Source organism: Podarcis gaigeae (assembly GCF_964106915.1).
Source record: "Podarcis gaigeae genome assembly, chromosome: 4".
Classification (NCBI taxonomy): Eukaryota; Metazoa; Chordata; class Lepidosauria; order Squamata; family Lacertidae; genus Podarcis; species Podarcis gaigeae.
The window spans coordinates 91137384-91149165 of NC_139677.1; the positions used below are offsets into that span (position 1 = coordinate 91137384).

The 11782-nt window shown below is 45.0% G+C and overlaps 1 protein-coding gene across 4 annotated transcripts in view; it reads left to right on the plus strand.

The window, feature by feature from the left end:
• The window catches only part of SMCO4 (single-pass membrane protein with coiled-coil domains 4), a 49092-nt gene extending 44697 nt beyond the window's left edge, over positions 1 to 4395 (plus strand). For all 4 annotated transcript variants that reach the window (XM_083737604.1, XM_083737603.1, XM_083737602.1 and 1 more), the window contains exon 2: positions 3504 to 4395. In XM_083737604.1, the coding sequence (XP_083593730.1) occupies positions 3645 to 3824 (180 nt within the window). In that variant the 5' untranslated portion in view covers positions 3504 to 3644 and the 3' untranslated portion in view covers positions 3825 to 4395. The remainder of the gene's footprint in view (positions 1 to 3503) is intronic.
• Positions 4396 to 11782: the final 7387 nt, after the last annotated feature.

Genomic DNA, 11782 nt, shown 5'->3' on the forward strand with positions numbered 1-11782 from the left:
TGAGAAGAAGGGAGAATGCATACCTGTTTGATACAGGAACGTGCATAGACACCTATATGTGCTGCATTGTAAACATTCCAAGTTTGGTATGGCAAGAGGCTCTGGAGGGATCGGCTCCCTGGTGGTGGTGGACCCTACACAGACAACTGGGAAACACTGGCCTGCGAGCGCCCCACCTGGAGAACAGCCTTTACCAAAGCTTTCATGGGCTTTGAGGGTGCTTGAACTCAGGACGAAAGGGAGAAACGTGCGAAGAGGAAGGCACGCTTGGCAAACCCTCACCGTGATCAGCTCCTGCCTGGAAACCTATGTCCCCACTGTGGAAAGACGTGTGGATCCAGAATTGGCCTCCACAGTCACTTACGGACTCACTGTTAAGACTTTGTTCATGGAAGTAAATCTTACTCGATTACGAGTGATCGCAGGAGAAGAAGAAGAAGAAGAAGAAGAAGAAGAAGAAGAAGAAGAAGAAGAAGAAGGTGGTGGTGGTGGAGGACCCAGCCCAGAAGATGTGGAGAGCTTGCCAACACTGACAGAAGGAGCTTGCTTTGTATTGTGGGATTATTTCCTGGTATGTTCTTTCCCCATATGAGTCCAGAACATTTGCTTACTCCATGGGTAGACAAACTAAGGCCTGAGGGCCAGATCCGGCCCAGTCGCCTTCTCAACCCGGTCCGCGGACGGTCCAGGAATCAGCGTGTTTCTACATGAGTAGAATGTGTCCTTTTATTTAAAATGCATCTCTGGGTTATTTGTGGGGCATAGGAGTTCGTTCATTTCCTCCCCCTCCAGAATATAGTCTGGCTGCCCACAAGGTTTGAGGGACAGTGGACCGGCCCCCTGCTGAAAAAGTTTGCTGACCCTTGGCTTACTCCTTTATAACATTTCCATTTGGCCTCCCTCGCTGTTTTCATGCTGCTTTACAAAAATAATTTTGAAAACAACGCACTGCAAAACCCAGCACTTTGGGGAGAAGAGAGCGGGGAGCAAGCTCTCACAGCCAACCTCAAGCTGCAGATCCAAACCACAACACTGTTCAACACCGCAATTTGGACTGCCAGGGGTCCCCGTTCTGCAATGGGGTCCCGAGAACCCATTCTGTGCGTGAACAGCTCGCGATATATCGGTTTGGCCACCGACTTCTCAAAATTGTGGGGCATACGACGGCGCATTCTGCAGATACACAATTATGGATGCTGTGCGAACATGTGGGCCAATGAATACCCGATCCCCTGTCTACATCTGTGAAATTTTCCTGACAAAGCCTGTTCTCTTGCAACTCCAGGCGTGACCATTCTTTCGCAGCGAGCTTTAATTCTCCTGCCCTTGCCAGGGGGGGAATGAGCTAGGTTTTGAGCTGTCCACAGAAAGCCCTTTGATTCCTGCTCCTCCTGCCTTGCAGAAATGATGAATGCACCTTGGGTCTGAATGCAGTGGGAAAAGATGCATGTTTCCTCCTTGCACCGTCTGCCTTGCATATAAGCAGAAGGCTGTAGACCTCTGGCTGGGACCTGTTGTTCAAGATGGCAGCCGAGGGCCCTGTTATCGACAGGACACTTAATTCTCGTTATTGCCATCAAGCCCTTAGCTGGTGTTATCTTGTTTGTTTGTCTGGCTGCCTGGAATGAATGGGGTCCTGCCTTGTAGCTGAATTAAACTCGGCCACAACTTTGGTGGCCTTGGAGAAGTGTCTGCCGCATGATGAAGTGCTGTAATTTTTCCACAAGGAGAGCATTGTTACGGCTGTCTGGGCCTTGGTTTCCCAGAGAGACGGCCTGGCTTTTTAGGAATGCTTTGGGTAGAAGCTCCTGAGCTATTCTAGGTATTCACAACAACGTTGGTGGTGGGAGGATCCGGGTGCAAGGAGCACAGGGCTCCTATGATTTCCTTAAAAAGAAAAAGAAAAGTCATGTACAGTGGTACCTCAGGTTACATACGCTTCAGGTTACATACGTTTCAGGTTACATACACTTCAGGTTACAGACTCTGCCAACCCAGAAATTGTGCTTCAGGTTAAGAACTTTGCTTCAGGATAAGAACAGAAATCATGCTCCGGTGGTGCGGCGGCAGCGGGAGGCCCCATTAGCTAAAGTGGTGCTTCAGGTTAAGAACAGTTTCAGGTTAAGTACGGACCTCCGGAACGAATTAAGTACTTAAGCTGAGGTACCACTGTATCGGGAAGTTTTTTATTGTGATGTTTTATTATGTTTTTATATTTTACTGGAAGCTGCCCAGAGTGGCTGGGTAGAATCATCATCATCATCATCAGGGGAAGACAGGCTTTATTTACTTTTACTTATTTTACAAAGCCAGCGTTATTTTACAAAATAAAGTGAGTTGTTTGTTTTACATATTGTACAAAGCCAGCCTTCGCCAGCATGATGTTGTGTACTACAACTCCCATAACTGTGCTGGCTGGGACTGATGGGAGTTGTAGTCCCAGGAGTGCACCTAGGGGGAGAAGGTGGCTCGTAAGTGATGTATAGGCAAAGGAGATTAAAAACCTGAACACAACCAATGCAGACGGTTAATGAATCAAAATGCACCAAAAACACGAAAGAAAAGGGGTTTCTTTTGTCCCCCTGTTGTTCAACAGGAGCATCAAAAAGTCTCCCCTCTTTCCTCCCTGAGAGTTAGGCTGCTAAAATGAAGAAATCTTTTTTGGGGGGGCACAAGGATGGGAAACCCGGAGTAGATTTTGCTGAGCTCAGTTTGGATGCAGAGAACAAATTCTCGGGACGAACATGTGCTCAGTTTCCTAATTCTGGTTATCTGCCCCTACTTCCCATACCACTAGTTTTCACGTGACTTAGGGTTCATGTTGATCTCCACAAGCCTCACGTCTGCCCAACCTTCCTGTTGAAAAAAAAATCAGTCTAGTTGTGATTGTAATGCTGTGGTTATATGGTTGCGACCTCCCCTGGGACACTTGTGGGATGTGCAGGGCCTTTGTGGGATGTGAACTGGGGGGGGGGGTAGTTCCAAGGTCCAAACAGAGCAGCTTTGAGGGCCGCATTCAGCATCTGGGCCTGAGGTTCACCACTCTCCCCTATAAAAGCATTTACTCCTTGTCCAACACAATGGATGGAAGAACCTACTATTATCCAATATGGAGGAATAGTGCTGGGAACTAACAGAAACTAATTAATAACAAGAAAAAAATGGGATTCCCTCTTGGGAAGAAGAAATGAATGGCACTTTGACTATGGTTAAACAGAAAGTAGAAAAGATGGATGGACTGAATATCTTAAATAATCATTTTCTAATGTAACCAGCAGATGGAAAAGCAGAGGTCCCCCCCCTTTTATCTTTAATGTTTATTATCTCTCCGTTCTTCTTTTCCTCTGTTTTCTTTCTCTCTTTCCCCTCTTTCTTGTCTTTTGATTCTATCTGTTCCAGATATTGTATTGTGAAAACCGTAATGAATTTTTAAAAAATCTTTGTTCAGCAGCTACCCCTGTCCTTGCCTAAGAATCATTTTTTCTCTTCTGTTTCTTTTCCAGGTTTTAAATACAAGAATTCCTCAGAATCGGGAGGGAAAGAACTTTTGACTCGAAGAGGCGCTTCTTTGTTCGCATCCCGGCACAACCTTGATTCCCGTTTGTTCGTTTTGGCTGATTGACGGCGAGTCCCGGAGGAGGAGAATGAGACAGCTGAAAGGGAAGCCCAAAAAAGAGACGTCGAGAGACAAAAAGGAGCGAAAACAAGCCATGCAGGAAGCGCGACAGCAGGTCACCACCGTGGTGCTCCCTACGCTGGCCGTGGTTGTGCTTTTGATCGTGGTCTTTGTGTACGTGGCGACTCGCCCAAACACAACGGAATGATGCGGCTGTCGAACTCCGCCGCAACTTTTGCCTCCTCTTCTGCCCAATGCCAAAACCAAACCAAAATGAAAAGTCCCCGAAAGGAGGAAGAGAAAGACAGCCTTTTCTCTATCTCCGAGTTTCATAATAATAATAATAATACTTTTGCAGAAAAAAGGAATCTTCTTTCTTTGACTTGAACCAAACTCCACAGTAAACACAGAACGTATTTGCCGCCATGGCACAAAATAATTTTTCTCGCCCAGCTCATGTGCCTTTTTGACTTTGAGGGGGGAGCACAGGGACCTCTCTCCTTTTTTGAACCCTTGTGTCATAAAGGGGGGGGTGGGGGTCACTGTTGCTTTCAAAAAATTGTATAAATCGAGTTTGAGCTATCAATTTGTCGGCAACATTGCTAGTGTTGTTACCGTGAGTCGTCGTACGTTGGCTTCGCAACTTTCCAAAGAAACGAAACTGCCCCCCCACCCCCTTTCAGGATGTTATAATGGCATTTGGAAAACTTTGACTAATATATATATATATACACACATATATTTATTTTTGGAATAAAGAAGATGAGTCTTGCATAAAAGCTTTCTTTTCTACCTGACCCTCAAGAAACACAAAACCCAGCTCCGTTATGTAACGTTTTCCATCAAACACACGTCAGAGGGCAGACAAAAGGCTTCCCCGTGAGGCTAAACTGGTGTTAAGATAGTTTTAAGATTTTGAGGGTGTCCCTGAAAAACTGCTTGTAATCAGTGATAACTGTAGCTTTAACTGGTGGCTGGAATGGTTTGAGAAGCTATAAGAAATAGCATTTTGGAAAGTGGTCCACATGCAGGTGACTTAATTTTTTCCTAAATAAAAATAAAAATGAAGTGACCTTACTTCCAACATTTACTGAGGGTCTGCTCAAAACACAGCGTAAAAACCACATACAGTGGTACCTCGGGTTACATACGCTTCAGGTTACATATACTTCAGGTTACAGACTCCGCTCACCCAGAAATAGTACCTCAGGTTAAGAACTTTGCTTCAGGATGAGAACAGAAATCGTGCTACGGCGGCAGCAGGAGGCCCCATTAGCTAAAGTGGTCTTCAGGTTAAGAACAGTTTCAGGTTAAGAACGGACCTCCAGAACAAATTAAGTATACTTAACCTGAGGTACCACTGTACATTAAAACTGAGGGTAATGAAATTTAGCAAGCTGCCTTACACTGGCTCCAATTATTTGTCCCTCTGGTTGAGTATTGTCTTGATTGGCAGCTGCTCTCCAGGGTCTCGGCCTAGAAACTTTCTCCACCGCTTCCTTCCCAACGCTTTTAAGTGGAGATGCCGAGGATTGAACCTGAAACCTTCTGCATGCAAAGCAGATGTCCTACCCACTGATCTACATCCCCTCCCTGAGCCTCCAGAGACTATGGTGCCCAATACAAAATGGCGCAAAGGAAGGAAAGGAGAACGGGTGATGCAAAACTTTTCAGGGGCTTAGAGTTCCAAGGAGGGCGCCTTCCCAGCCCTATTGAACCTGGAACCTTCTGCATGCAAAGCAGGTGTTCTGCCACAGAACTATGAGCCTTCCCCAACCATCAGTGGTCAATCTTCAGGTCCATTAGGCTGTAGGAACATACGTAGGAATCTGCTCTCTAATGACCAGGCCCTTCATTCCTCTAGCTCCCATCTTTCCCAAACTTGGGTCTCCAACCATGGTGGGAATGGTTGGTGCATGAAACAATTTTTAAAAACCCCGTATTTTCTGATCTATAAGACACACTTTTTCCCTCCTAAAAAGTAAGGGGAAATGTGTGTGCGTCTTATGGAGCGAATGCAGGCTGCACAGCTATCCCAGAAGCCAGAACAGCAAGGATTGCTGCTTTCACTGCACAGCGATCCCTCTTGCTGTTCTGGCTTCTGAGATTCAGAATATTTTTTTTCTTGTTTTCCTCCTCCAAAAACTAGGTGCGTCTTGTGGTCTGGTGCGTCTTATAGAGCGAAAAATACGGTATATGTGGGAGAAGCATTTGCTCTTCAGATGTTGCTGAACATAAATTCTGGGTCTGATGGAAGTTGTAGTTTGGCAACATCTGGAGGGCCAAAAGTTAGCTCTGCTGTATAGAAAAACAGTAACAGCAAGTGAGAAAAGACATCGGCTTACAAATTTGCTGGTCATAGGTCTCTCTCAATACTCTTTTTTTTAAAAATAAAATAAAATTGTATACATTATTCTGGTCAAAAACTTCTAAGTGTTTCAGCAGTAGGATTTCAAACTGTTTCTGGGCGTGAAGAGGCGGCAACAGAATGGAATGATTTATTAGAATCCTTTTAGCAGAAAAAAAAAATCACACTGTGCTATTTCTTCGAGCCCCATCATGTGATAAGCCGCCAAAGGTGCTCATTACCTGATAAAACCATTTTGCATATATTCTGTCAGCCCTCCCTTCCCCACAAATCCATTTATAGCAGTGATTTTATTAGCAGCAAAATTTTCTTAGCGTGAATCCCATCTCGGTGTAAGATGTTTGTAAAGGGCCAAGACTTTAATGGAGCTCTTGCAAATAAGTTTTTCTTTCCTTTTCCTTTTTAACTATTATTGTTTTGAGTCGGAAAAAAATAAAGGGGAATAGGAAGGATTGTCCTTTCCTCGTTACAATGGTGAGAATACTTAGCTCTTTCAAATGAGAGGTGCTTTAAAAAAACACAGCTGTAGCAATTTGAAACTGCCAGAGGACTCAAGGGATTCCTGTTCGTTTGTTTAAAGTTGGACGCATTACTAAGGTATCAGAATATTTGACCTCTGAGGTGGATCATCCTGAATGACTTGTGTCCCCCAAGAGAACCTTGCTATTTCAAGATCTCCCTCCCACAAAAGAAAAGCACTGTTGAGAACCATATGCTAGGAAGAAATGGCTCAAGGGTGACTGGAGAAGAAGTGAAGTTGAGAAATCTAGGTCAGTGGTGGAGATCTTGTGGTTTCTCCCCTCATCCCCAATATCAGTTTCTTTCCGTACTTGAACAGGATCTGTGCTTCCTTTTTTTAAAATCCTATATTTTATTGCCGCTTCTGGCTTTCAGGGTTGCTCTTTGAAAACCCCTTATAAACAAAACTTTAAAAAATATTCTCAGTGGGGAGCTCTTTGTAGAGTGAAGGCTGCATTCTTAAACCCACTTCACGGGGAGGAAGTCCTCTTGTTGACCCAAAAAGGAACCATGAGTAAACCTATTTAGGATCCCATCTGCGAGGACAGGAACTGTGGGGTGGTTATGGGGAACACGACACTCTATGAAGTGCCACATGAAACCAGTTTTAATTCTACCTTCATCCACTACCTTGCAGGACACCTTCGGGAGAAGAAAAGGCTAAGGAGCTTTTGGGGGGATATTTTTTGGGACAGATTTATTGGGGGAGATAGCTGGAAGGGACACTGTCTCTGGTGCCCTCTTGCCCCCGTGCTGCCTGGTGCGCCCTGTCCACCCCGCCCCTGCTTTCCTACGCTACTGGCTGGTGCCAAGCGTATTGCTCTGCTTTCCTTTGGGCCACATAAGTGAGGCCAAGAGAGAGGTCTTGTTTTCTGGGCAGCCCAGGACCTCCATCCACACTGCCCAGGCTTGTGCCCCAAGGCGGTCACTTGGGCACTGCTAATGCAGTACTGTCATACCTCTTGTTACGTTTGCTTCAGGTTGAATCTTAAGGTTGCGTCCCGTGGCGACCCAGAAATAACAAAGCTGGTTACTTCCAGGTTTCTCCGCTCGCGCATGCACAGATGCTCAGAATGATGTCACGCGCATGCGCAGACGCGGCGAATCGCGATGCGCAGGCGCGGGTTGCATTCTGCTCATGATGCAAACGGGGCTCTGGAACAGATCCCGTTCGCATCCAGAGGCCTCAGGTTACATACGCTTCAGGTAACAGACTCCGCTAACCCAGAAATAGTACCTCGGGTTAAGAACTTTGCTTCAGGATCAGAACAGAAATTGTGCGGTGGCAACGGCAGTGGGAGGCCCCATTAGCTAAAGTGGTGCTTCAGGTTAAGAACAGTTTCAGGTTAAGAACGGACCTCCAGAACAAATTAAGTTCTTAACCCGAGGTACCACTGTAGTTTACCTCTGGAGGCGCACTCCATTTTCTCTCGAGGCGGATGGATGCTAGCCACAACAATTCTACCTGTAGCAGATTGTGGAAGCGGGATGCTTCATAGAAACATGGAATCATGATTGGAAGGGACCCCAAGGGTCATCATGTCCAAACCCCTGGGATGCAGGAATCTCAACTAAATCATCCATGGCAGATGACCATCCAACCTCTGCTTAAAAACCTCCAAGGAAGGGGAGTCCACCATCTTCTGAGGGAGTCCGTTCTGCTGTCAGAACAACTCATACTGTCGGAAAGTTTCCCCCAATGTTTAGTTGGAATCTCCTTCCTTGTAAATTGAAGCCATCGATTTGAGTCCTACCCACTGGAGCAGGAGTAAACAAGCTTGCTGCCTCTTCCACGGGACAGGCCTTGATATTTGATGGGCATCATATCTCCTCTTTCTCTGCTGTTCTTGGGTGGAAGGAGATATGCATGCGAATGACATGAAACATAGCCCCGAGCTTTGGTACCTAACTTAAGCAATCTGCTTTCAACCTGATTCAGTTGTGTTAAATTTATTTATGCTCCTCCAGGCTGCGTATTAATGACCATGCTTGGGGAATAGGACTTGTGGTTCTGGGGCATTCTGTCTGGTGTTGCTAACTCGAGACTTGCCCTGGCAAGCAGGGCAGCCATCAAATCCGCTAGTTGTTATTGCTGCGGAAACCTCTTCCTTCAGGAAAGGAACCTCTTTGATAATTGCTACACATGCAGAGGAACGGGAAGGTTCCTGCCAGAATTCTAATGCGACGGAGGTCCGTGGAACCGGTTCTCCGCTGGAAGAAAAGCACAAGGGGAAATTAACTCTCTATATCTTTCTGACGGCTGGAGGCTGTTGGAGTTTTGACAGCTCTATCCCGTGCTTCCGTAAAGGATCCTGGCGGTTTTCTCTCACAGCCCCCTGACCTGGAAAGCTCTCCTGGATAACCTACGGCAGTCCTTTGGAGGTCTCCTTAGCCCGGGTCAGCATGTACAATGGTCAGGGATGGGAAGTGCTAAAGCTTAATAATGTGTGATGGACCAGTTTCTGCATCCCTGGCTAATGCTATTCTTTGCTCCATCTCTGGAGTTCTCTCTTCCTTACAGCCCTTCTCAGTAGCCCTCAAACCAAGCTTTCCCCCCCCCCCCACTGATAGGAGTGTCAGGAGTTCAGCCTACACTCGAGTAGGACCCTGGTAGAGACACATGCCCAACTGGCATGTTCCCTCCCTCTTGGTCAATCGTTCAGGAGCTTCATAAGCTTTCTTCAGCCCGAACATCACAGAGACTGATGCCAACCGACACCGGCACACTTAGGGATCCGCAGAGTCTTCACAGCTTGTGTAACAGACCTTGGCAACTCAGCATTTTGGCTAATCTACTTTATTTACATATAAACACACATGGAGCACTGCAACATGGCTCCCTCTCTCTCTAGCATCAGACAGCAAAGAGAATGAACAAAGGACAATAGTCCCACTTCAAGGAACACAGTAACACAAACATCCTGTCTTCATCACTTCCCACTCTATGGAGTCAAAACATACACCGTGTGAAAGACAACAATCCCATGACTGCAATCATGGATCAGGAATTCTAACAAGGAGAACCATTTTGTTTTAAAGGGGTGGGTGGACAAGCATTGGTAGGAGACACTGCAGGCCTGACTGTATATAATTTACCCCACATATATTTTTCCCAACAGGCCCCTTCTTGTAATAATAAAGAATGTTTGGGGTAAAAGTTGTAGAGTCAGCTTATGGTGCTAATGGATACATGTGGGAAAGGTAACAATTTTGGGTTTTTTGTCTTTATAATCCTTTGTGGATGTCTAAAGACCGTTTAGTAATTATTGGAATAATGTCAAGACTGCCTCATAATGTACAGGACAATTCACTTTCTGCACCATATACTTCTCATAATGTGCTTTGCATCTTTAAAAAAGCAGTTTAGGCAACTAGCAGCATTTTAGTGGCTTTCAGGAATTTGGCAAAGGAGAATTCCTGGAGGCCAAGATTCAAGTATAGGACAATATTCTTTGTTGAGAGAACCCCAGCAGAGATTTAAAGGCACAAAATATGCATGGAAATATCAGCTGTTAGGCCTTTAAAATGTGCCCTTCTAAGTGAGTTCCAAAATGCACTCTTAAAAAGTTTCTTCCTAAACTTTCCTTCTTCTCCCAGCATAGGAAAAAGACCACAAATTTGGTAAGTTAAAAATGGTATTACTTACCAACTCTTCAAAGGTCAGATTCACATGCTTCAGATGCGCAGGCAGAAAAATATAGCTTAGTTTCATCACTTAATAAAGTTCCTAAATTTTTGGTATAGGAACTCAAGAATGGCTGATGAGAGCCATGCGGCTGAGCTGGAGCAACCAGCTCAATCCACTTTACATGCTGGGCATCTCAGACAGAGGATGCGGAAAGCAATAGGCTTGATTACCTATTTCTTCCAAAGGTAAGGGGAAGTGACCTGACAGGTCACCTAACTCTGTGGTATTAACCCCTTCATGCATTAATTAGACCAGGCTTCCTCAAACTTGGCCCTCCAGATGTTTTTTGGCCTACAACTCCCATGATCCCTAGCTAGCAGGACCAGTGGTCAGGAATGATGGGAACTGTAGTCTCAAAACATCTGGAGGGCTGAGTCTGAGGAAGCCTGAATTAGATTTAAGCATGTTGGTTATATGAGGCTGGTTATTCCACAAAAAGCAGTCACAACCTTAGTACATGAACAGAACTGCAAAGGTGTAGGTCTTGGGGTAAGTGTCCAAAATCCTTTAAACATGGGTTTTCACTTATGACTGCTCAGGGTTCATAAATATTTATTTGAAGAACAATGTAAATAAAATTAACCGTAAACCAAAGGCTAGAATGAATGAAAATTGAATTAGTAATCTGCTAAATCTGCTTCCACCCAGCTAATTTCTTCTTCCCTCCACCCTCTTCCACTGGTCAACGGATACCAGTGAGCCAGTAGAGGACCCATCAGTATTGGCATTCTGCGGGCTGTTGAAGTCACACCTCTTTAAACGAGAGAGAGAGAGAGAGAGAGAGAGAGAGAGAGAGAGAGAGAGAGAGAGAGATTGCACATACTTTTGTAAATCAAGAAAATCTTTAATAAAAATACATTAAAAAAAAAAGATCCCTACTCTCCTGACCTGAACCTCCTGTTCTGAATGGTTTTGATTGCTCTTTTAACTATTTTAATTGCTGCTCTGCTTTAGTGGGCTTGTTTTATTGTGCCTTTTAATTGAGGGTGTTCATTTTAAGGCTCTGATGGAATTGTTTGCGTTAATTATGTGTGGACCAAACTGCGGGAGGCAGTGGAAGACAGGAGTGCCTGGCGTGCTCTGGTGCATGGGGTCACGAAGAGTCGGACACGACTAAACGACTAAACAACAACATATTTTCTAAAATTGTTATTATAGTTTTGAAGCCACTTTGGCAATTAAGCAGCCTATAGTATTATTCTCACTGCCACCATTGCAATTGTCCGGCCCTGCTCCCTCTAATGTCTCTTTCCTGCTCCCCTTAACTTTCCTTCCCTCAAGCAATTTCTTCTCCCATTCCTTATAAAACACAAAACTTGCAAGTCTATTCCTGCAAGTTTCCCAGATGTTGGCTATATGGGGCACTGGTGATTTCCCCCTTTCTTTTCCTGGTTTTTGTTTTTAATAAAAGGTTATTTTAAATCCCCCCCCCAACTCATTATATCTCATTTTCCATAAATGATGTGCCATCAGTATGCATAGTGCTCTTACGATTTGATCCCATAGTTCACTTTATGGGTCCACAAAGGGGAAAATAGGGTGGAAATAATCCAATCAAAACAGGAATTGCCCGGCCTTTAAGGAGCCCACC